Source organism: Sinohyriopsis cumingii, chromosome 7 (genome assembly GCF_028554795.1).
Source record: "Sinohyriopsis cumingii isolate HCF-2022 chromosome 7, ASM2855479v2, whole genome shotgun sequence".
Lineage (NCBI taxonomy): Eukaryota > Metazoa > Mollusca > Bivalvia > Unionida > Unionidae > Sinohyriopsis > Sinohyriopsis cumingii.
This window is the reverse complement of record NC_142967.1, coordinates 22,226,492-22,253,925: the sequence shown is the minus strand read 5'-3', so window position 1 is coordinate 22,253,925 and position 27,434 is coordinate 22,226,492. Positions and strand designations below refer to the sequence as shown.

At 35.8% G+C, this 27,434-nt stretch overlaps 1 protein-coding gene across 1 annotated transcript in view; it reads left to right on the top strand.

Annotated features, from left to right (window-relative positions):
- LOC149794869 (uncharacterized) overlaps positions 1 to 20,770 on the top strand; it is a 116,551-nt gene extending 95,781 nt beyond the window's left edge. Inside the window, exons 14-17 of the mRNA XM_089964512.1 lie at positions 854 to 946; positions 3,470 to 3,573; positions 7,959 to 8,079; positions 15,854 to 20,770. Of these exons, the coding sequence (XP_089820638.1) occupies positions 854 to 946; positions 3,470 to 3,573; positions 7,959 to 8,079; positions 15,854 to 15,919 (384 nt within the window). The 3' untranslated portion in view covers positions 15,920 to 20,770. The remainder of the gene's footprint in view (positions 1 to 853; positions 947 to 3,469; positions 3,574 to 7,958; positions 8,080 to 15,853) is intronic.
- Positions 20,771 to 27,434: the final 6,664 nt, after the last annotated feature.

Below are 27,434 nucleotides of genomic sequence, written 5' to 3'. Positions count from 1 at the left end.
TAACACTATGTCAGGATCTTTGGGTCAGTATAAGACTATCAACAGTAGGATCTCTGGGTCAATATAACACTATCAGGATCTTTGGGTCAATATAACACTATCACTAGGAGTTAGCTTTGGGTAAGTATAGCATGGTATTAATCAAAAGTTGGATTTTTGTATCTGTCAACGCAAAATTCAACATTGTAATATTTTTATGGCTTGACTAAATTTTACTGCCAAATAAAGTATAAACATAGTGCAATTTGGGCTTCATCACAATAGTCACTTTTAAAATTTTATATTGCAAGTATGATATGGGCAGGATTCATCAAAATCTGTGCATCAGCGATAGTCAGTGTTCAAGTTTTGTATTGCAAGTCAAAAATAGGTGGGATACATCATTGCATAGATTTAGTTGATACACTAAATACTGCAGATAAATTGGAATGTTGTAACAGTCTTTTACATTTCATAAAGAAAGAAAACTCAGTTTTTGAGTTATATTTCTTTATTCTTTTTTATTTCACAATAAATGTGATCACCTGCAGATTTCACTTTTGCCTGGATACTTAGCAGGGAAAATATTTTAAAAGAATAGATAAGTTTTCATCTTAAGATTTTTTTATTTGAAAAAGTTGATGCATATTGAAGTTTATTTGTAAAAATATTGTGATTTCTTTATTTTTTAGCTGCATGGATTTATGTGGATTTTGTGTTTAAAGGAGGAATAAAACAAAGATCCCTCTGTGGAAAATAATAAGATTTCTTTTCCAATCCATCATTTTAATACTGATGAAAATGTCGTTTTTAGCAAAACACATAAATGAATTCATGATATTCCAGATTCATAATGTTTGTTTTTTCTTCTCAGGCCTTAGAAGACTTGCGGTCAATGGACAAGTTTGTCTCGGATTTTCATCGTAGATATGATAAGATGAAAACAGCTTTGGAGGGTTATGTCCAGGTACATGTCCGTCTCTTTTAAATTCACAGATTTCCCATAGATCAGGGCAAAACTTAAAACATAACACAATATTGTGAAATTGATAATAACTTTAAAAAGTGAATTCAGTTCAAAAGCTTACATGTACTGGTGGCCCAGTGGTTAGAGTGTCTGTCTTGGATGCAGGAGGTCGTGGGTTCAATCCACAACTGAGTAATACCAAAGACTTATAAAACTGTGCTAACATCTGCCTCATTTGGTGCTCAGCATTAAGAGGTTAGTGTTAGGACTAGTCGACTTGGTGTCAGGATAATGTGACTAGGTGGACATCATGCAACATGTCTGTGGCATGATGCCCCAGTGCTAGACATCACTATAAACTGCCACACTTTGTTGATAGCTTGCACTTTGGGTAATAATAAAGGCTATTTATTTGGGAGTGAAAAGGTCATATGTCAAGATTACTGTGACAGATTTAAGACAAATGGGTCTACCCATTATTATTAGTTTTGCATCACAGACCTGGACCAAACTTTGTGGATGACTTGCCCATGGGATGAGGAAGAAGCTTATCAGTTTTAGGTAAAAGGTCAGGAAAAATAACTGAAGGAAGAAAAATGGTTTCTGTGCAAAAATTTAAGTTCCTGACAATGTACCCTGGCCAAAGATGGTGGAAAGCTTGCACTGAGAGTATTGAAGAAACCTGTTGATATTGGGGTCAAAAGATCAAAGATCAAGGACTTTATGGCACAAAAGAAACATGTGATCTGCAGATTGAAATTTGTTCTAGTTAAGTTCCTTGTCCAAACCTTGGCCTGCACTTCGGTCATAAACACCTATGGATTCTGGGTCCAAAGGTTAGAGGCTAAGTTCATAAGACAACTAATAAGGCAAATAATGGTTTCTGAGATATACTTTAGATTGCCAGTTACTGCAAACCACATTCATGCATTCTCTCTCCTCCCACTTACACATGTGCACATACACACGTGCACACACACACAAACAAAATCATTGGAGTATTTTGTTTTATATCCTTCTTTAGGAGTTTGGATCAACCAAGTTTTATTTAAGTTTGTGTATCACCTCACCTTACTTCAGCTTTTCTAGTAGCTTGTAGAAATTCTAAGAACTGATATTTTTACAAACCGAGCTACTATCTTTCATAAATGACTTATTTTCAGCAGACATGTTTTTATTTATGACCAATTGGACCATTTAGCAAATGAAATTCCAACCAGCAAGCTGTCATCATTGTTATTTCTGCTTTGTTATTGTATGCTAACTGGTTCTTTTATTAGAGTGCTACCTCCCAAAATAGCATTAGATTACAGCTAGTAACCAGCCATCTTGCTGATATTACACTTATGACATCTCATAGGTTAGAGACCGCACCGGTGGCCTTGTGGTTAGAGTGTCCGCCTCGGATGCCGGAGGTCGCGGGTTCGAACCCTGGCCAAGTCATACCAAAGACTTAGAAAAATGGTACTAACAGCTGCCTTGCTTGGCGCTCAGCATTAAGAGGTTAGTATCAGGATAATATGACTGGGTGGGAAGTCGTGCCACATGCCTGCAGCATGATGCCCCAGTGCTAGACATCACTATAAACTGTCACACTGCAGACATCGGAGTGATATGACTGAAAACTTGTTAAAGCTACATTAAAAATCTAAATCACTTACTCACTCACTCATAGGTTAGATTTTAATTTGCTAAATTAATAAAAATGTCTTCAGCAAAAATATTTCAAAAGTAATCTATTTTAAGTAGGTGGTGATTATTTTTCAGTTGATTGTTAAATCTTGTACAGATTTAGATCTGCCAACCCTTATGATATGACCTGTTAGTCTTTGTAAAATGACTCTTAAATTACAGACTTATGGAATAATAGCAAAGAATTCAAAAAGAATACACACCTTGATGTCAAATCTAGATATTAACTTGCCCACGTTTTATCCAGATCCATGGATCATGGATCATGTTATAGATTCATCAGAGTTGGTCTTAAAAAGTTCAGACAGTCAGTACATAAGTTTAGAAAGGAAAATTAAGAATCTAGTAAAATAAGCAGGAGGGCAATAATTATGTTTATTGAACATCATGTCATGTAGTTTGGAAATGTCTTGTGGCAGAAGAGATGATTGCTGTTGCAATATGAAATTAAACAGAAAAACAATGACATCAATTTAGGAGCTGTAGCAAGAAACCATTGAGCACCATAGGTTTGGAACTGCAGTTTTTGACACTGGAGGTAATTAAGGTCTAAGTATACTTTACAAAATCTTCAGATGAATATAAGTTTTGAATTTGCTGCATCAGGTCACACTTCAGAAGTTATCAAATGCATGCTTTCAAGTTGACACTAGTAGTACATGATATTTCATTACAGAGAAACATTAGATGGGTTGGCAGGTCAGGAAATTACTAGAAAAGCTGAATTGTAGTAGAGTAACCAAAATTTTAGTCCTTTCATTGAAAGATAAACGATAAAATATGTAGAGCATGTGCATTTTCCATATAAAGCTGTTTCTTTCTCTGCTTAAGAATGAAGCTATTTTGAAGAAAACAGCAGAGGACTATCAGCAGAAGTTAATAAAGACAGAAAAGAAGCTGGCTGTAACCAAACAGGATGCAGATAAACTAGATCAGTGAGTTGTCTCCCTTTATTTTATTTTGTGCAGTTGTCAATCTGGACTGTTGCTGTGAACCACATATATGTCATTCCTGTCAAACATGCAGATTTGATTTGGTATAAGCTAATTCACTCTTGCTAACTGCAACCGCTCCAGTGGCCTAGTGGTTAGAGTGTCCGCCTTGGATGCGGGAGGTCGTGGGTTCGATCCCCGGCCAAGTCATACCAAAGACTTAAAGAAATGGTACTAACAGCTGCCTTGCTTGACGCTCGGCATTAAGAGGTTAGTATTAGGACTGGTTGGCCTGGTATCAGGATAATGTGACTGGGTGGGACATCATGCTACATGTCTGTGGCATGATGCCCCAGTGCTAGACATCACTATAAACTCTCACACTGCAGACATCGTAGCAATATGACAGAATATAGCTACGTTAAAAGTCCAATTCACACACACATTCTTGCTAAATGCTATTATTAGAATTGGGGGAGGGGGTAAAGGTCCATTGTCTTGAGCTAAGTATTGCTAGCCATTTTGTATCATGATACATATGATAATTACCCTCAATGTACAAAAAGTATTACAATTTCACATGCTGAAAAATATACAACTAATTTCATGTTTGCAAAACATATTTCTTGTAGGATATGCTAAATTTTCACAAACAAAAACTAGCTATTTTTTGGTGCCTTTATCTTAAATGGTCTTTAAATAGTGATTAAGTACTCAAAAATACACTAAAATAGTTTTAAAACATGTTTAATAGGCACAAAATTGTATCCTATTGCACTGATTTGAAAATTAGAATAGGTAGGGTTTTTTCTGTCTTTTTTTTAAATAAAAAGTTATATATTATAATGAATAGTATATGTAATGTACTAAGTGCTTCAAGTGGTGGGCTAAACTGATTCAGTTAGGTGCACAAATCAATTTCAGGAATTTGTTTTTTAAAAAAAAAGATTTTTATTATTTATTTTAATTTTATTTTTTGTACTCTTGGGGGAAAAAAGTGCTAAGGTTGGCAGTGAAAAACAGCAACAGTTGGCCAGCTCAAAACACATATCTTTTTGTTGGCCTTATGGCATTCAGCCGTGTAGATGCACCTGGCATGTAACAATAAATGAATGAGATATATCTTCTTAAGATTGCCATGTGTCTTTTTCTCTCAGAGTGCACTTTTAGATGTTCTTTCAATTATCAGCTGTTGATAGGGTCCATTCAAGTCAAAAATACAAACTCCATTGTCTGCAAAGTAAACACACCATGTGCTGCTTTATTTCCAGCCTGAATATACAAGTAATGGGATATAATAGCAAAGTTGGTATGGCACCTGTAAAGTCAATTTTATGTTTTCTGTTGAATTTTGTTGTCCTTGGATATTTTGTGCTTAAAATTGGACAGGTAAATGATGTTGCTTTTGCTTTCTTAATTAAATTTCTTTATTGGATGTATCGAAGTGAAAAGTAGGTACATGGTTCCATTTAAATGAGTGATAATTAGAATGTGAAATGCAGTTTTAGAGGAAGTAGATTATTGAAAATCAAGCTTATGCGGAAGTGTACTACAGTAATACAAAAAACACTCCAGTTGAATAAATACATATGTGTGGCATAATCAGTACTCTTCTTTTTTGCCTAATTATGTCTTGCCCTCGATTTTATATAATTACGCTTTTTTGATAAATTAAAAAATAAATATAAAGCAATAAAAGGTTTTGTCTGCCATTTTTATCATTTCTTGAATTCCTCATATTCTTAAAAAGATGACTGTTGCATAAGAATAGTGTAGAGTAATAGATATCCTAGATGTACCTGTGGTTTCCTTTATTCTGTCTGTAGCAACTATAATACAACACATTTCCAAGAAAACAGACAGGTTTCTTCATTAATACTGATATGATAGTTAGTAGAGGACCCGTATATACTTTTAAAGAAAATGGTGCTAGGCTTTAACTGTGTGATGCATGGATGTTATATGATTGAAATTGTTAGAACAGATGGATCTTTCCAAACTTCAAAGCATTTCAGATCACAAAAAGGGACAAAACAAAAACACTACAAGCTCTAAAAGAAGAATATGAGAGTAATGTAATACAACACTCGGATAGAGCACAAGATTGTCAGGTTCAGTGCAGAATTCAAGACTTCATGATCAATCAGCGAATGTTTTTACACTTTTAGAGTAGTTAAAATGAGTGCTGAATATAACTAGTTTGTCATTGTATTTTGTGTTTGTATTCTGGTTCTAATCCATATGGATTTAGCCCGTTTCTGATAAGAATTTTGGCAGGATGCAGAACCATGTTGGTAACAAAATGGTACATTTTTCATACAGTAATGTAGTTATGGCATGTAATGTATATAGATTACTCTTTTGATGTCCAGATTATGCTTTTTTGCCACTTATACACCTCTCCCACGATAGCTCGTGCACAACAGGGTCAACATAGACCACACTATAAGTGAGGCGCAAATTACCGAGGGACCTCCAATAATGGGGAAAAATCGCCTTGACATCGAGAAGGGGGGGGGCATTAGGGAACTGGGCTGTTGATTGACTGAATCCACATTTTACAATCACATTGATAATAATTTTTAATAATGCCCTTTTTCTAATGAAGTTGTTTGTTATTCTCTTTAAATAACATTTATTTTCAAAAGGTCCAGCATATGAAAGATCATTCCAACTGGTTTAAACAACCTATCACATGTACGCGTAAAAAGTCTGTGTATTATGTCACTGCTTTTTATTTTCTTGATGAGGATGGTTCCCATAGTGGTGTTTAATATTATCCTTCCAAATTAGGAGTCCACAGAGCAGGGAACTAGACTAACTGTTGATACACCACCAAACAAGATTCCTTTTTTTTCTCCAAAAACACGTGACATTTATTTTGTGAGACAATCATCTACGCTGAAACTCATTTTTTTTAATTACTCAATTAGTACAATATTGATCTTGTGAATTAATTAATTGGAATTAATAATGAAACTTTTTAGCTCCTTGAGGATATCCCTAAGTGCCAGTTCAAGAATTCTCTGAAAGTCGCTTGCCCACAATGGTCCATATCTGTGAAATCAAGCTCTTTATTTTACGAAGTATTCATTTTGCTTGGCTGCCTTTTCTCTTTGATCACAGTTATGAAAGAGTCTGTTAATTTTAAGGGAGTTTATGTTGCATACACAATAACATTTATAAGTGTTCGATTGATCAAATGAAGTGAGTTCACCCGACATATGACCGAGGCTGCTAGATTTTAAGTTTGTAGGATTTTCATGCCTTTTAACTTTTCTTTTATTCCACCTCCTTTGATTCAAAAGACATAATTAGCATGAAAATACAAAGGAGGCCAGCTTTTAAGTACAACAATACAACAAATACTTCTGCAAGTCAGTTATCAAAACACGTTTGGCACTTAATTATGTTCTCAGAGAAACACTCACGGACATAGCTGTTGCGGTAGATTGAAGCATTTTACATTTAATTACAAGAGGACACATTGCATTTATGATGATTACACTTAAAAGGAACTAAAAGATAGAACTAGAAAACAAATTTCAATTGATAAAAAAAATTAATTTGTATTTATTCATTAAAGTACTGTCTCCACTCGGAGTGACATTTCCGTTGATCAAAATTGCCTTACATGTCATTAATTGCGGTGTGCTATGAATGTTATTTTGAAAGAAAATGTAACAGATTGTATGACCTATTTTTAAATTTGATATTTTATAGTGTTGATTAAAATTTCCAGGTTCTATCTACCGTTTTTAATGATAAAACAAGCGATATATCAAAGTTTCCATTACCAATTTTGAATGGGATTTTCTTTAAGTTCAACAAACAGGGATCAATTTTTGGGGTATTTTCTGGTTTAAAAAATGGGGTCCATGCCTGACCTCGCATTATAAGCGGGTTCACAAGTTATCGAGGGAGTGGTGTATTAGCAAAAATGATTCCTCCTTGTGTGGATTTAGCATGCATGTTGATATTTAATAAAATATCAAAATAAAACTTACGAAGTGTGTGCTATAAAAGTAATACAGATAGTTCTATATTTATAATTAGATTCTGCAGTGAAGGTAATTTTGATCGAATTGCTTTTCTGTCCTGTCACAAATATGGATGGCGAGTCTAGAATGTCATGTTCATTTGTCCTTTTGTCATTCAGATTTTGGCTTAATTTTGTGTTTTGGTATATTGGAATTTGCATATTTTGCAAAATTCTGTTATCATCAGTTTTGTTCTCACTTGCAGTTCGTACTGAACATTGACTTTTACAGGTTACTGATTTACCAGTAGCCAAATGGAAGAAAGCATGGCCTATTTATGGCATGGTATTTGTGCTGTATAAACATCTCTGTAGTTTGAATGAATCATTGATGTTTTATTATTTTCAGTGTCACTAAAGAGTTGGAAAAAGTTATGGCTGCCAAAGAATCAGAGGTGTCCAGATTAGAAGCTGCTTTGAAAATGAAGGATCTGCAGATTTCAAAACTTGAACAGAGCTTGGAACAAAAGGTATTAAGCCAATTAATGTATCAATTTTGTCAGGATTGCTCTCATTGTAGCTGATATTGGGTATCTTCCTGTCATCAACAGTCACATTGATCTCATCAGGCTTGCTTTCACTTGCAGCTGATATTGTTATGTCTTTTGACAAGTCATGTTGATTTCATCAGGCTTGCATTCACTTGCAGCTGGTATTGGATATCTGTCTGTTGACTAGTCATGTTGATATCAGGCTTGCTTTCACTTGCAGCTGATATTGGGTATCTGTCTGTTGACAAGTCATGTAGATTTCATCAGGCTTGCTTTCACTTGCAGCTGATATTGGTGTGTCTTTTGACAAGTCATGTTGATATCATCAGGCTTGCTTTCACTTGCAGCTGATATTGTGTATCTGTTGACAAGTCATGTTGATATCATCAGGCTTGCTTTCACTTGCAGCTGATATTGGGTATCTGTCTGTTGACTAGTCAAATTGATAATTGATCTTGTCAGGCTTGCTTTCACTTGCAGCTGATATTGGGTATCTGTCTGTTGACTAGTCATGTTGATATCATCAGGCTTGCTTTCACTTGCAGCTGGTATTGGGTACCTGTCTGTTGACTAGTCATTTGATATCATCAGGCTTGCTTTCACTTGCAGCTGATATTGGGTATCTGTCTGTTGACAAGTCAAATTGATAATTGATCTTGTCAGGCTTGCTTTCACTAGCAGCTGATATTGGGTATCTGTCTGGTGACAAGTCATATTGATTTCATCAGGCTTGCATTCACTTGCAGCTGATATTGGGTATCTGTCTGTTGACATGTCATGTTGATATCAGGCTTGCTTTCACTTGCAGCTGATATTGTGTATCTGTCTGTTGACAAGTCATGTTGATTTCATCAGGCTTCAATTCACTTGCAGCTGATATTGGGTATCTGCCTACTGACAAGTCATGTTGATTTCATCAGGCTTGCATTCACTTGCAGCTGATATTGGGTATCTGTTGACACGTCATGTTGATATCAGGCTTGCTTTCACTTGCAGCTGATATTGTGTATCTGTCTGTTGACAAGTCATGTAGGTTTCATCAGGCTTGCTTTCACTTGCAGCTGATATTTTGTATCTGTCTGTTGACAAGTCATGTTGATATCATCAGGCTTGCTTTCACTTGCAGCTGATATTGTGTATCTGTCTGTTGACAAGTCATGTTTGATTTCATCAGGCTTGCACTCACTTGCAGCTGATATTGGGTATCTGTCTGTTGACACGTCATGTTGATATCAGGCTTGCTTTCACTTGCAGCTGATATTGTGTATCTGTCTGTTGACAAGTCATGTAGATTTCATCAGGCTTGCTTTCACTTGCAGCTGATATTTTGTATCTGTCTGTTTACAAGTCATGTATATTTCATCAGGCTTGCATTCTCTTGCAGCTGATATTGGGTATCTGTCTGTTGACTAGTCATGTTGATTTCATCAGGCTTGCTTTCACTTGCAGCTGATATTGTGTATCTGTCTGTTAACAAGTCATGTAGATTTCATCAGGCTTTGCATTCACTTGCAGCTGATATTGGGTATCTGTCTGGTGACAAGTCATGTTGATTTTGTCAGGCTTGCATTCACTTGCAGCTGATATTGGGTATCTGTCTGTTGACAAGTCATGTATATTTCATCAGGCTTGCTTTCACTTGCAACTGATATTGTGTATCTGTCGGTTGACAAGTCATGTAGATTTCATCAGGCTTGCATTTACTTGCAGCTGATTGTGAATCTGTCGGTTGACAAGTCATGTATATTTCATCAGGCTTGCATTCTCTTGCAGCTGATACTGGGTATCTGTCTGTTGACAAGTCATGTTGATTTCATCAGGCTTGCTTTCACTTGCAGCTGATATTGGGTATCTGTCTGGTGACAAGTCATGTAGATTTCATCAGGCTTGCATTCACTTGCAGCTGATATTGGGTATCTGTCTGTTGACAAGTCATGTTGATTTAATCAGGCTTGCATTCACTTGCAGCTGATATTGGGTATCTGTTGACAAGTCATGTTGATTTCATCAGGCTTGCCTTCACTTGCAGCTGATATTGGGTATCTGTCTGTTGACAAGTCATGTATATTTCATCAGGCTTGCTTTCACTTGCAGCTGATATTGTGTATCTGTCTGTTGACAAGTCATGTAGATTTCATCAGGCTTGCGTTCACTTGCAGCTGATTGTGAATCTGTCTGTTGACAAGTCATGTATATTTCATCAGGCTTGCATTCTCTTGCAACTGATATTGGGTATCTGTTGACAAGTCATGTTGATTTCATCAGGCTTGCTTTCACTTGCAGATGATATTGGGTATCTGTCTGTTGACAAGTCATGTTGATTTCATCAGGCTTGCATTCACTTGCAGCTGATATTGGGTATCTGTTGACAAGTCATGTTGATATCACCAGGTTTGCTGATACAGATCATCTTCCTGTCAACAAGAGTCATTTTAATCTCAATGATACATGAACTGTCACTATTGCATAGCTTGCCTATTTCCGGGTCAGAATGACCCTCATTGATATCCAGCTTTCCCCTGTTATAATGTGGTAGTTGGGGTCCATGACTACCCCAAATGTGTTATGTACTAAACAGTAATATATAAAAAATTATAGTGTTTGGGGCAGGGTGGAGTACAAAATGCCAGTCAGATGTATAGTACCATTAGTTTCTGGAAATCATTGGGTTTTTTTTTTCTTCTTCTCTGCATGGTATTTATACAAATATGATACCAAGCAACAGGTTGATTTATTTCAACCCATATTGTTGCCCATTGTTGTACATTTGATAAATTGGCTATTGAGTAACATTTAAAAAAATGCATTTTAATTTATATACTTGCCAATTATAATTTCTGTATTCAGATGCAAAAGTTTAAAATGATTTAAAATGATACCATTTGCCCCAATAAATTATTAAATTTTGGTTGTTCTTGAGGCCAATGCATCCTGATATTAAAAGCTTCATTTTTTTAAAATTAAGGTCTCACAATCACATTTTTACCACTTCTACACCCATTTTGCAATTCAGTAAATGAACATCTATCTCTAACAAGGGCACTGAGTAATGTCATTTTTATCAATAAATTCTCATCTTCGTTTCAAAATATGTTACTTCACATCAGGTGCAGCATGCTTTTAGCAATTCCAAAACACATAATAAGAGAAAGAAAACAACAGAATAACAAACGCTCATATATGTTATCCATCTAAATCTAACGATGTCAGAAACATACACAATTGTTCACAAATAGTACTGATCTGAATAGAATAAGCACTGTTCACTCACATGATATGTATTCCCTACAGGAGGCGTTTTGTGATTGTATGTTGTTCGAGACCTGATCGTTTTTGTTTTTGTTAGCAAAGTCTATGATATTTTGCTATGCATGATTTCAGTGGCTCAATGTCTGACTTTCTAGCAACTTCAGCCCTTTCTCAAATGCAAATATGGCTTCAGAAACAGCATTAGGAATTTCCTGCAGGTCTTCCAGGTCACTGTTAATTGTTGATCCTGTGTCCTGTCAATCAGCATTTAAGTTTTCTTTTGGCATCTACAAAGAACTAGACAATGTTAGTATCAATCTTAAATTCAGCAGTGGGGCAGTCCTCATCAATTTGGATCCATTGCTGAACCTTATCAGATGAGTTAAAATGTTTCAGCTTTGGCCTCTTCAACATCATCCACTGTGAATCCCACAAAATCACAATCCTATTCACAGAATAGGCTCTCTCTTTCCTGGATGTCTCTATTGCAGGATTAAATGTCTTAATTCACTCATAAATACCGATAATACTGAACTCACTGTTAAATCTGATTTCACTAAAAAATGACAGTTTGTTTTGTAATGGACCTTATTTGTTGTTACATTATGCAAATGAGCATCAATCTGTTCTGGGCTACACTGCAACAGTTTACAGAAAGTGGCGGTAAATACAATAGAAATTCATTTGATAATCCTATCTGTGATCTGTTGCCATCCAGCTGTCAGAAAACAATGATTGATAATACAATGGTCTTCTGTATCTTTGGCGAGCTATGTTTACAGAGATTAAGTCACTGACTTACTGGGGTCCCTTTAGTGCTAAATGCAAATTTGACAGTCCTGTGTACTTTAGCCCATTACAATAGTTGACATGGACCAGTGACAATTAGGGCTGGTAAGAGAGATTGGTATTTGCGGGTATGCAATATTCCATTAGGAATACATTATCTTACATTGCTTGAATACAACAGTGGCCAATTAGAGTTAAATTGTGACTGTAAAAACACATTCTGGTAATTTTCAAATCAAGTACAGTAGTTTTCATACAAAGTTTTCAGCTGATGTTTTAAATTATTATTATTATTATTATTATTATTATATTTTTGATTCTGGGGTCCATAGCATTACCATGCTATATCTGGAATCGTGTTATAGCAAAAGCATGTAGTAACAGGGGAGACCTGTAATAAGAATTCATTTGCCCATGGAGTGAACATTCCAGTATATTTTTGGAATTTCATACCAGTAGAATGCATGACCATTCTGCTACCCCATGTGCATTAGCCATCAAATTTTTTTCAGATGACACTTTTTGTAGTGTTTCTATTAAAACGCTCTGGAGGATATTTTGCCTTGAGCTTGTGTCTAAAACACATGTTAGATATCTGTTTTTTTCCTCAGTATTCTAGAGTGTAATACCTTCAATTCATTGCATATTGTTTGTTGAATTAGCTCTTTTGAGAGTTTATAGGCAGTTTATATTCTTTCTTTTTTTTACAATATCCAGCATTGCCATTTAAACACTTTACTTTTTCTGTAGGATTGTGTAAAGCTGGTTTCACTTTATTGTCTTCAGTACTCAGGTACAGTATTGAACTTTTAAATGGTGGTTTTTTACAGGTCTCCCACCATTCAGTCATTATCTTTATGCCCAACTAATGTGTATAGTACTGCTGTTAATACTTCATGATGAGGTTTGTTTGAACCATGTTGTTTTCCAATTCTGCTCTGTGCTGTTGATGATGGCCGCAGTACCCAGGGTTTTAACTAGAATAATGAGAGTAGTTGTTGTCCACCTTAGGTCACTGGGAAGCCCAATCCTCCAGTATTCCAACCACTGGTTGATCCACAATGGCCTTTTAGAGTCCCTCTGGAAAGGTCTATCTTGTTTCTGGTCCATATTAATCCAGATGGACTTTGTACACCAACCTAGAGAAATAGCAGATTGTTTCATTTCAGGATTTAGTAAATGTGGTGATGAATATCCTAATGAACAATGGATTAGTCCATGTTCCAAGGGACAGAGTTGATCAGATCCTGGTTCTGAATGAGGTTCAAAGAGCAAATACCTTCTTGTTGGCTTGCATATATCTATTTCTTATGCTGACATTGCATCCCACTGCTTTCTCAAGGAAGACTTCACTTACACTCCTTCCAGTTTCTACTTCTAACAACTCTGATTTCTTTAGAATCAGATTTTCACCACCATTTGAGTTTTTGGTCAAATCAGGACCAATGTCAGACTAGTTCCCATGAACAACCCCAAACCCCACTCTTATCCAGTCATAGACATATCATATTCGGGGTGGGACACTCACTTGGAGCTGTGAGGGCTTGTTCGTAAGGGTTTCTGATCCTGGAAAGAAACTACCATCCACATCAACATTAGTTTTAGCCCTACAGGGTTGCATAAAAGAAACTAAGTCTCTGATGGTCTTCTCACAACACGATGGTGTTAGTTTGCCTCGGGGGAGAAGGAGGCACACATTTCCCTTCACTGTGCATGGAGGTTTGGAATCTCTTTCACTGGGCAACCTTGGAATGGATTTCTCTATGAGTTTGTCATATCCTAGGCAAAAGGTAAAATGTGATTGATAGTCCAGGAGAAGCAAGGTAGTCCTCACAGAATGGGTTCAGCACCAATCTGTAGCAGACTCCCAATCAGATTGGGTGAGATTTTAGTGGACTTGTTCATGATGAGACTAAACAACACTCCCCTTGGACATTTTCCTTTCCCAGACCAGAGAGCCTCAGCAGTGGACAATTTCAGCCTGAAGTGGGATTGTCAGTTTGCTTATAACTTCCTACCCTACAGGATGATGTTTCAGAAAGTCAGGACCTCAACTGCTCATCTCATTTTAATAGTCACTCTGTGGCCTAAAAAAGTATGGTTTAATGATCATCTCAGTTTACTGGCTTAGAGGAGGGACCTTCTTTCAGATCACAGTGGCTTTCTTCTGCAAAACAGCCTACAGATTTTCCACCTTCATGTTTGGCTTATCTCAAACGATCTCTCCACAAAGACAAGATTTCAAGCAGAGTTGACAAGTGCATTGTTCAGGCTAGGAGACGCTCCAGGTCCAGGGTGTATGATGCCCAGTGTAGAATCTTTTGCTATTGGAGTAGTAGGGAAAGATGCTAATCCCAGCATTCCCTCATTATGCATGGTAGCTGATTTTCTTCCTTTTTGAAGAGAGACAATGCTTAATTTCTAATATTTGAGGCAGTAAGGCATTGTATCAAACAATCAAATTTTCCAAAAGCCTCAGTGTCAGTTTAGAGTCTCATATTGTAGTCAGGTATTCTGAGCTGCAGATGATCAGTGTCTCACTCTCTAATGCCCGATGGAATATCTTATATGTCTTATGGTCTTTAATATAAAAAAGAAACTTATGAAAACCTTAACCTCAAGTCTATTTTCTTTCTTCCCTTCACATCTGCAAGGCAAAAGAACCTACTTCCTGCCCTGTCTTATATAATAGGGTTGCCTTTCACATCTGCAAGGCAAGATAATCAACTTCCTGCCTTGTCTTATAGAATAGGGTTGCCCTTCACATCTGCAAGGCAAAAGAATCAACTTCCTGCCTTGTCTTATAGAATAGGGTTGCCCTTCACATCTGCAAGGAAAAAGAATCAACTTCCTGTCTTGTCTTATAGAATAGGGTTGCCCTTCACAGCTGCAAGGCAAAAAAATCAACTAACTGCCTTATCTTATAGAATATGATTGCACTTCACAGATGCAAGGCAAAAGAATCAACTTCCTGTCTTGTCTTATAGAATAGGGTTGCCCTTCACAGATGCAAGGCAAAAGAATCAACTCGCTGTCTTGTCTTATAGAATAGGGTTGCCCTTCACAGATGCAAGGCAAAAGATACAACTTCCTGCCTTGTTAGGGTTGTCTATTCAATGGCAATTACAAGTTGGTATTTCTGCTTTGCCAACCGGATTTCATTGGTAGCTATCTATACTCCCTTTTGAGATCTGCAGTCTCAGTCCACTACCTACAGATGTTAACAAAGAGTTGTACATTATTCCGATATGGATGTCTTTCAATTCAAGGAACCTGATTTATTACTGCATTTGCCTTTTAGAGTAACATCAGGTCCACTTGAGCCTCTTGCTTTTTACTACTGACTTCAACTGACAGCAGACTTCACATCCATGTCCAAAAAGCCACTTATATATATATATATATATATCATCTCACCTCTGTCTGCGTAGGTTCGAGTCTTGGATTCGGCCAATGTGGGTATGTGAGAAAGCTTGCCAGTAGCTTCTCAAGGGTCGATGGTTCTTTCTGGGGATTTCCCGGGTTCTTCCTCCACCATTAATACTGGCTGCCATGTATAGCCTATCGTGTGCTGAAAAATGGCATTAAGCCCTACAACAACAACAGCATGCATACATACATACATACATACATACATACATACATACATACACACATACACACATACATACATATGTACATACATACATGATTATCTTCTTTTCTTTTTTTTCAGGACAAAGAGGTGAAAGAAGTAACTGACATTTGTGAAAAGCTCTTGGGTGGTGTTACACATAAATAAAATATGTGGTACATCACTGCAGGATATAGTGTACACCATTATGCTCCACAGTGTCGAAGGCCTTACAGGTTGTAGTGCACACCAAAAGGACCCGCAGGGTTGAGGACCTTTTTTTTTTACAGATTTAAGAGATGAACACTTGAAAATTCAAGTCAGCAGTTTTGGAATGCAAAGGACTGTTTCTATTTATCGTATGCAAAAGATGTTTTGGTACAACAAAAAATACTCCTTAATTGTTGAACATCATACCACATGTCATGTGACTTCACTGTGATATGTGATTCCTGCTCCTAGTACATGTGTGTTTTATCAGTTAATTTTGAACCTGCATCAGCAGACAACAAAACAGTATGTTATTCCAGGGTTCCAACGCTATCAGGAAAAAATCTGGAGAAATGATAATTTTTTTCCCGACCGTGAAAAATCCTTGAATTTTGCAAATATTGATGAAAGTCAGGGAAAACCCAGGAATTTTCCTCCACAACTTGACGCCCGAAACAATTAAGTAATTGAGTCGTAACTGAACTGATCGTGAGTTAAAGTTATCAAGTTTAAATCAGAATATTAGGAGGTTGCAATATGGATCATTTGGTTGCTTGCCATAAATATATATGTTGAGACAATCAAAACGCTTAGTGGATTCCATTCGTCTAGTAGACTTCTTGTTTCACAGACAGCTCGATATCTGTATCTTTTTTCATATGGAAGGTATGAAAACCAGTCTAGCATCAAAAGAGGCCAGCATGGTGGTGTTAAAGCATTGCTGCTTAGGGGATGGGCTTGCAAACTTAAACATTGTTAAATCGAGTTATACCTGCATGAAATCAATATGAAAATTATTAAATTTCTCAGAAATTGTGAGTAATAAAATCATTATGTCTTTAATCTGCTAAAAGACATGTGCTCTCTCACACAGGGAGCATACGAAGCAGGGAACCAGACTATTCTGCTTGATGAATTAGACGGGTCAGGTTTCTTGTAGTTGTTCTCGAAATAAAAGTGTTGAGAATTACATGTTCTTTCTGGTTTTTACAAAAGGTATCAGACTTCCATTTAATAGAATTGAAATTTTGTACAGCAACATTAAAAAGAAGTTTGTTGTCGATATCATGTGACTGAGAATTGTGAAGACATTGACTATTTACACAAATGGCTTGTACCTGGTCAGGTTTCATTTATGCAGATTTTTGTCTAGTCTGTCAGCGTATTAAGAAATACCGATTATAATACTTGCCATTCTTGAGAAAATAAATAATTTTCCTATCGATTTCATGCAGGTATAAGTCGATATAAAATAATTTAAATTTGCTAGGCCCACTGGAAAGTTATCTTACGGTGGCGGCAGATTCCAAATTTTCGATATGTAGTTGCTCTGAACCCACATTCTTCCTAAATGTCCAGATGTGAAAAATGAGGTTGAATATTCAAAGGAAACCAGGATTAGAAAAATTCTGAATCTCTGAGCTGAACTTTGGTGTGAAACTATTACACAGTGACATGCAGTTTGAAGCATTGATTTCACATCTTAAATAGAATGCAGGAGAAATGAGAAATTGTTGTCCATTTTATTATATATTAAGAAACGATAAGAGCCCATGTATCAATACAGGTTTGGGGACTGGTTTTTTGAACTACAAGAAGACAAGTTGATTTTACGGAAATTTCAGTCCTTGTTTAAACAACAGTACATAATTTTGAAGTTCTTTTGTCAAAATTTAAATCAACCCTTATGAAAATGTCTTTAAATGATGGAATTTTTTACCAAATCGTCTTAAGGCGTTTAGGTTTTTTTGAAAAATCTTGTTTGAGATTTTATTGGCACATAAATTCAGAGTTCAACTTTTTTTGTTACAAGATAAGATTCTAATACTTTGCATTAATTGTTGTTTTTTCTTTCTTCATACTGAGATAACAAACATTTACTTTGAATAACATGCACATATTTTGCTCTAGAACTCTTTAGAATTAAAGGTTTGAAAGGAAGCAAAATAATGTATGCTCATTATGTTGTTTCCACATAGCAACATAATGCAGGTCAGCAGAGCAAACTTAGAATTTGTATTCTTTACAGTGAAATGGCTTTAAATGCAAATTTATAGGAATATAGTCAGATTTGTTTCGTGTGACTCATTTTGTGGTTTTGTGTATGATCATCTTTCTGACATATGTTTTGGAGTCTTGAAAGAGAAACATCTTCAGATTTGGAAAATGCATGTTTAAAATCCAAATGTTTTTAATTCCATTCAATAATGGTCATATGTTAACCTTGAAAAACTTAATTTCATCCTGGAAAAGACCTGGAAATTTATATTTAGAAAAGCGTGGGAACCATGGTTATCACTTTTCTGGTACCTGTGACAATAGTAAGGTTTCATCAGAGGTTATGTTAACACACAGTTTTACATACTGGACACAAAATAATCATTGAAGGGAACCATCCTTTTCCCCAAGTTTGCCATATTTGTGTTCTTTGTAATGTTCTATAATTTTCCACAAAATGAGAAATGGTTATAAAGGACCAAAGTAATAATGCCAGGATATTTAAAATGTTATTTTCGTCATTTGCACCTGTTTGTGCTAGTGTTTGGATATATGGTGTCGATTTATATTTTAGCCTTTCTATTAGTCTGGTCTTAGTCCTAACTATTTGTATTTTGAAGATATTTAGTTGGGATTCAGATCCAGACTTGAAGGAAAAAAGTCTTTCTAAAGTATGTAGGGAATATTCTGTTGTCTTGAAGATTGTGATCTGTTTAAGAAATTTCACGTTTATTAGTGTGAGATGATTAACTAGTTCTAACTCACTAAATTACCTTAATTTGCTGATGGTCAAAGTCTAGTTATGCAAATTTAAGGATACATGACAAAATATGTTTGTGCATTCTAAGACGTACCCTAAACAAATGGGCAACCACTGTTTTACTTTTTTAATGTTGCAAAGTTAAATACAGTGACATTATGGTGCATTGTACAGAGAAGAATACTGTTCCTTTGAATTTTACATTTGGCATGTTTGAATATCCAGTGGCATACCACCTGACAAGGGTTTGAGTTATTGACATCACACCTGACAAGGGTTTGAGTTATTGACATCACACCTGACAAGGGTTTGAGTTACTGACATCACACCTGACAAGGGTTTGAATTATTGACATCAGAACTTCAGATTTTAATGCCTATTTTGCTACAGTTTTATTTGTTTATTTTGTCAGAATGTGTTTGACCATCATCATCTTTGTTCCTTCTGAAGAAATTGATTACATGAAGCATAAAATGTATAAATATATAACATTTATTAACACAGTTTGCATTATTTTCACGTGCTACAGTATGAAACCCTCCCAGCTTTGGCCTCTAGATTTAAACTCTCTTCCTTGTTCCAGTAAATATTGTAACAATGAAATGAGAAATCTGCGTTTTCACAGAAAATTTGTGATGGGAATTTTCAATTTCTATGTTCTTTTTTTCCCCCATACTGGATTTTCTTTGGTTCCTCTGCATTTTTCCAGTTGACACATAATTTAGAAAGTACTATAGTCTGTGCTGGCAAAATTAATTGTATTCTAGTCAACAAACATAGTTCTGTTGTTTTGTGATACATGATTGGTCAGTTTGCAGGGGTGCACATCCTTTTTCGGCCATGTGCCAGATTGCATTTTCTAAGACCACTCGAGGGCTGCAAACACTAATTTCTTTAATATAATTACTGTTCACAGGCCAGATTTCTGTGTTGTTTTAATTTGCCCTGAGGGCTGGATAGAATACATTTGCAGGCCAGGGGTTGTGCACCCCTGGTCAATTTGGTACATAAAAAGATTCAGCCGTTTTACTGTTGCTATTATTAGTACAAGCTGATAGTGTGAGATATTATGTTCAGCAAACTGACAGCATATATATGTCAAAGTTTATTGTAAACTAAGCTATAGAATAGAATCCGCATTTGGTGGCATTCAGTTTGTTTCAGTAGTTTGTATAGGAATGTATTGGAAAGGGTCCATGCTGAACACTTGACTCTGGCTTCCCACGCTAATGCATAATTGGGGGGAAAAGTCAAAAGAAAGAACAAGGTTATTTTCTGATGGGAAAATTCCTTCATATTTGCAAATTTTGATCAACTTTGGCATGTAAATCAGAAATTTTCAGATCACAAGAAAAATACATAATTGAGTTATAACTGTACAGATTAGGAGACAACTTTATTGAGAAATCTTCAGCCAGTTGAGGTACAACTACTGTATAAAACATTTGGGTGCTTGCCTTAAACATATTTGTATAATCATTCCAAGTGCCCAGGTGATTGGATTGGTCAAGTAGACTTGTTCCCTTTGAGTCCACACCATAATGATATAACAAAATTTTTATTTCTGTTATAGAAGTTATGAAGACCAGTCTAGCATCACAATGTGTCAGCATGGCTGTAAAATGTAACATAGTAAGTGTAAGAGAAAATAAAGGTTTTCTTCCCCAGTCACCCTTTTTGTGTGTCAAGTTAACAAAAATGTATTGTGAAAATTATTTGATTAGTACTTGACAGTTTGCATTGGGAACACGTTAAGCATTATTGTCAATGCTAACCATTGCCTCCCCAACTCACCTTTATGATGAATTTTACTCTCAGACCTTGCTAAATACTTCAGAGATGATTCCAGCAGTACAATTTTGGGGACCCATCCCTAGATTTGGAACTTTTTATCATAAAATGAGTATTTATGGAAATTTTTAGATTATTTTGTGGACAATTTTTAACACAGTCTTATGCTTTTCAACCTCCTGTCCCTCATCCCTCATCATTTTTGTTGCAATTTATCATCAGGTGTTCCTTTATTGCAAATTAAAATAATTAAAATATTACATTGTGTAAGTGTTTTTATATATTGTAAACCCAAATTTGTTATATACCTTTGTTCTGGTTTTGTAGAAAAGGTGCCTTCTTAAATATCAGCAATAGTAACAAGTCCGTAACATAGAACAAATTCATCTGCTTATTTATCTAACATAATGTAAATTTAGTCTACATTAAAAAAAATTGTTTTTGTTACATACAGGTGTTTGTAAATTATAAGGGCTGCTCCATTAAACATACATGTTACCCAGGGAAGGCAACTTTTAAACAATATATGCCAGGGTACTTTGATTTCATAGAGGTCATATTAAAATAAGAAAATTCTAAATTACATCTATGGGTGAGTACCCCTCATTAAAAGTGCCTTCCCTGGGTCCCAGGTACGTTTTACTGGAACAGCTCTAAGTACCCTATGCTCATATGGCACCATTAATTTCACATCAAATTAAAATTTTATTTTTGTTTTAAAGGGTATGAATCTTTGAAAAATATTTACCAAGCAGACAGTTCAACACTGTTAAAAATTATATTCCCTTTACAATTCAGAAAGCATGAAATAGAATGTCATTTAAAAAAAAACATGACTTGGTTCATTAGAAGTTAAGTAGTTGAGTCATTTAGTGTTTCACACTTGATCACATGACTTCATGCATGTCCTGGTTAATTATTCTATGGCTTTATGTTGAATTTAAGTAATTCAAAGCACAAAGTATGTTTATTGATCATTACAAATACATATTGTCAATTATCAAAACAGATAGTCAGTGGAACAGCTGTCTGCTTGTCGGCTTTTTGGACAATGCACATATGTTGCAGAATTGGAATATTTACAACGTCCATGCTAGGGGATCATAAACTAACTTGCTTTGTACTAATATTAAGGCACTCCCCCCATTTCAATACATTGCATTAATAATTAAAGAAAAACATTGATTTCTTGCAAATGTTCTTTCAAAAAATGAAGGTAAATGGTTATATTGCGTAGTCCAGTTTTATGATCATAAATACCAGAAATTACATTGCTTTCTATGGAATTCCTGCAGGACATGCATACATTGTCCATGAAACAAGTGAAAAATAAAGTTTGTATAACCCAGTTTGAAGCAAAGTATGGGTCGGTAGACATATCCAGGGTCCAATAGAGATATAATAATCTTTGTATCCAATACTTACATAAAATGGGGCCTCCTGGTATGGAAACAACTGAGTTTTGACTCTAAAATATTTTGAAGTTGCCATTTTGTTATACAACAACTTGAGTGAAGCAATATAAAGATAAGTGTTACTATTTTTATGAAATTCTAATAGTATGCCATGGGCATTTTAATCATCTGATGTGAAAATATGCAAAAACAGTTGTTTCAAGTGACTATTTTATACTTCATTCACCTGCTTCTCCCTATTTTGGCCAAATACCCCTATTCTAGCTAGAGAACGTTAATTTGGCTCAAATATTGGAGTCTATCCTGGATCCTGACTTGTTATAAATAAAGTGACCTCAAAGCAAGGCCAATGTGAATGGAATTAAGTGAATGTTCTCCTGAAAGATTTATTAACATTTGAATGGGATATTTGAAAATAAATATTTTGGGTCTGCCAGGTGGCCCAAATTAATGTATCTAAATCGTCCCATTGCTTGTAAATCTACAGATTTGTAGGGCATATTTCAGTGGAGAATCCCATGCTCTGGGTTTCCTTGACAATAGCTGTATTAACATCTCATGCTGTGGGTGTTCTTGACAATGGTTGTATTAAATATATTATACTCCGAGTGTCCTTGACAATGGTTGCATTAAATAGCTCATGTTCTGGGTGTCCTTGACAAGGGCTGTATTAAATATCTCGTTTTCTGTGTGTCCTTGACAATGGTTGCATTAAATATCTCATGCTCTGGGTGTCTTTGACAATGATTATTAATGATATTGTTATGGGGTTTTACTATGTAACAAAGAAGAAGCAAACCAACAAATTTTGTAAAATTCAAATATTAATTTATTTCCCTCTAATACAAAGTCAAAGAATTGAAAATAACTTGGAGTTTAATTAATTTCTAGTTTCTAAATAGTACTAACAATTACAATAGATAAGATTTATTCAGAATGTGTTCCAAATGTATTCTGAATGATAACTGTAAAGTACTGACATGTCAGCAGTACAGAAGAAATCAGATTTAAATGCAAACAACTTTCAGTGAATTCGTAGTAAATAAAAAATATCAACATTTTCTTTGACTACTATTATATAAATATCCAATTGTCCTTTGAATAAAATAATCCAGTTTGGCTGTTATGTAGGCATCCAAATGTCATTTAAAATGAATGCTTCAAATACTAATTCCAACGAATGATTGTAATTGAATTAATGACTTGTCTATTAATGAATAAAGTCTCTCCTAAATAACTCTACCAGACCAGAAATACTTTAAGAACAGTGATTTCTGCCCTTTTTTTTGTGCAATTGTCAGACTGCCTATACCAAGCTTTCAGTTGGTCAACCTGAGTTTCAAAATGTCAACAAATCAGATGATTGATACTGGGGAATCAAAAAGGCAGTCAAGAGCCTTTTTCAGAAACATGCTTGCCATCCATCTGCATCACTAATGTTCTGTTTGAATCACATGATTTGCTTCACCAATTCTTCAGTACATTGACCTTGGAGTTTTTATGAATGGAATAGTTCACATTATACACAACTCAACTTAAGAGTACAAAGCCCAGTCATAGGATCTTTGTTTTAAAAATGTCATTAACTAAATGCCTCTTACAAAAACTATGTATATATGTATAGCCAGACTGCACTGAAAGGAGATACAAATCATTGGGAATATACTATAATTTAACAGCTTTTTGTCAATTTATAACAACCCTAACCTAAAACTTTCTTCATACCATCACAGTCAAGCAGGGTCAAGTTAACATTTTTATTATTAAAATTGAAAAGATCTACATGCAGATTTCTATTAATTTCAATAGTAAAACTTGTTTCTGGTTATATGTCTGTGTTTTCATACATGGTCATATATCAATTTAAGATTTTATGGGTAATTTCAAAATAGAAAAAGCTTTTGACTTTAAAAATGCACGTTTTATAAATCAGATAGTTTTTTATTCTGTTCAGTAGAGCGTCATATGTGATCCTTGAAAACAAAACTTCATGAAGCAAAAAAAGCCTTGAAATTTCTGTTTTAAAATGTGTGGATACTATATCACGAAAATGATCTCTTCCTCCAGCCAGAGAAGAGTGAAGTAGGCGGAAGTGGGGAGAAGTGTAGAGAATTCGAAATTTTAAATAGTCACCTTAAATTCCTGTTTTCGAAATATTTGGATAGATGGATAAAACTTCTGGTCTTTCTCTCTAAAATTGATTGACCTTTCTACTTCAAAATTCCTCTTTAACTTAAAATTTTTTTAATGAGGTTAAAGGAAACTTTGGTATGGTAATGGAATGGCCCCAGGTAAAAGACCACTATATTGTCTTAGATATAACCATTCCTTTTCATTGATAAAATTGTTTTTCAGCATTGTTCTTGAATGTAGTAGGGCCTCGGGTGGCTGAGTGGTCTAAAATGATCTTATGGATGACTGCCATCTTACCTCTGTCTGCATAGGTTTGAGTCTCAGGCTTGTCCAATGTGGGTATGTGAGAAAGCTTGCCAGTAGCTTCTCATGGGTTGGTTGTTCTTTCCAATGTTTTCCTGGGTTCTTCCTCCACCATTTTACTGGCTGCCATGTACAGCCTATCTTGTGCTGAAAAATGGCATTAAACCCTACAACAACTTGAATGTAATATAAAGCATTTGTTATGCAGGGAATGCATTAAGATGTTTCGGTTATACAGTATACCTTAGTCTGTAAATTGTTCTTTATATTTTAGACAGTCATTCAGTTTTACAAAATCTTAGCCTCCAAAAAGGTTTACAGAATCTTCATTTTGCTTAATACTGCATATCATCAGTGTTATGTATAATTAGTACATTGTCATCATCTCTTTAACTGGTCATCCATGTTATATATGTGTATAAAATTAATAGATAAAGTCATCATTACTTTAACTGGTACCTTTGTCATTATGTTATATTTGTTAATAACCGTATATGCTGTGCTGTCTTCCCTCAGCACTGTGCATAATAATATATCTTTGTTCAGGATAGGGTTTACATATAATTACAGTTTACCCACGTCTCAGGCTCTGCATATAATTACAGTTTACCCATGTCTCAGGCTCTGCATATAATTACAGTTTACCCATGTCTCGGGCTCTGCATATAATTACAGTTTACCCACGTCTCAGGCTCTGCATATAATTACAGTTTACCCATGTCTCAGGCTCTGCATATAATTACAGTTTACCCATGTCTTGGGCTCTGCATATAGTTACAGTTTACCCATGTCTCAGGCTCTGCATATAATTACAGTTTACCCATGTCTCAGGCTCTGCATATAATTACAGTTTACCCACGTCTCAGGCTCTGCATATAATTACAGTTTACCCATGTCTCAGGCTCTGCATATAATTACAGTTTACCCATGTCTCAGGCTCTGCATATAATTGCTATGTGTCTCAGAGTATTATTCGCCCTGTCATAATTTCAAGTATTCGCGTGTCATTTTTCCCACTATAGAAAGGACTACAAAAAATACACATTTATAAATGAACTCGAAATGCTGAAAATTTTAGTCTATATAAAATGAGCACTAACGGGAAGACTGAACATTCACAGTAGATTAAAATAATTTATGTTCAAATTTTTTGTATTTCTCTAACTCTTGAGTATTTTGAATTCCATCCCTTTTGCTGCTGATTGGTGTATGTGTGAGTAGTGAAGGGGGGCACCCTACGGACAATGGGAATTAGCATTAAAAACACCCTTGGGGCACTCTACGGACAATGGAAATTTAACATGGAGAAAAATCGTGGGGCACTGTACGGACAAGGGGATTTAACATGGGAATAAATCGTGGGTCACTCTATGGACCAGGGGAATTTAACATGGGAATAAATCGTGGGTCACTCTACGGACAAGGGGAATTTAACATGGGATTTTTTTTTAAAAATTTAAAAAAAATTTTTTTTTAAAAAAGGGGTAGGCAATTCAAAGACTATCTCTTTTCGAGATATATGGCTGGCCCTGAAAAGGGCCTTTGGGTTTTATGTTAATGTATTCATTAACATAAATGGCACCGCATTGGTCTTCTTCTTGTCCTTAGGCTGCGTCTTACTGTTGGTCCGTACATCAGCACTCTTTTCAGGCATCCTTGTCTTTCGACGTAGATCCTACGTATCCACAGGCTGGTGTTTGTCCTGTGGACAACGGTCCACTTCGATCGGACATACATGAGCAAGTCTGTCCGAAACATCATGGAAGACACAAGGGTGGATGACTCAACTGTAGTCCACATCTTGAAGCGACGAGAACAGGTGAATCAATGCAGTGAACGGCGCTTATTTATAGGCGGAGGAAGGATTGAAACGGATTGAGTTCATTTACCAATCCGAACACGCGTTACAGAATTCAGTCAGCTCGCATCCAATCCGAAGAGAGCAGTCTGTGACGTCACGTAGTCAATATAGATTCGCTAGCGCTTGTGTGCAGTCAATCTATGCGACAGTGATTCAACATGACGGAAACTCGGAAAACGATCCAGTGGGGTGCACCAGCAGGGGAGACTGCCCAAGGGAACCCGGACTTACTTTCAGAAGAGGTGAATTGGGATTTTGTGGATTTTCTCTCCTCGCAAGAATTTGTTCCGGAACCTTCGTTACTTTCTTCATTACCGCAAGTGGAGAATTTTAGACAGAGACAGAAAGAAGAATTGGAGAAATTTATACAACGACAAAAGGAAGCGGAACAGGCTTTTCTCCTACAGCAACAGCAACAAGAAGAAGAGGTAAGAAAAAAACAACAGCAACAACAGCAAGAAGAAGAAGAAGTAGCAGCAAAGAAACAAGAGGGTGAAAATCAAACGGTCACGGTACTGTTGGACATTTTAGCGGAGTTAAGAAGTCTGAAACAAATGTATCAGACTTCTTTATCACGACCGAAGAGAATACGACCTTCCCGAGCCAAACATGTCAACCCTGTGACTAAGCCTACCGTACCACCCTTAGTGATTTCAACCCAATCATTATCATCATCAACATTACGCAGTCCAGAAGTAGGCCTTGGCCGTGGCAAAGGCTTAAGGCAGTTAAAATTGATTGCTTAAACTCACCCCTACACCGTGAAGAAAAAAGGCCCTTTTCAGGGCCACCCACATTTCTCGAAAAGAAATACAATTTCAATTTGCCAATAACTCAAAAAAAAACTCACCCATGTTACCCTTTTAGTACGTGTCTGTGTATGAGTGCGTGAGTGTAGCTTCTTATTTTAAAATCACAACTCAAAGACACTTACCTTATATCATTCATTTATTCTTTTCTCCATTTTTTACAATCCAATTCACAATTTTTAACTCAACACTTTAATAAAAAAGTTCATTAATTTCTTCTTTTCTCCTTTTTTTAGTCTCTCTGTTTTTTGAATTTCTTCACCGTCACACTCTTTTCCTCTTCTTCCTCCTCGCTTTCTTCCCTTCTTCTTTTTTTCTCCTGTTTCTTTTTCTTCACCTGTCTTCTTTCTTCCTCAGAAGAATCCCTCTCTTCCTCTGAAGAATCCCTCTCTTCTTCTGAAGA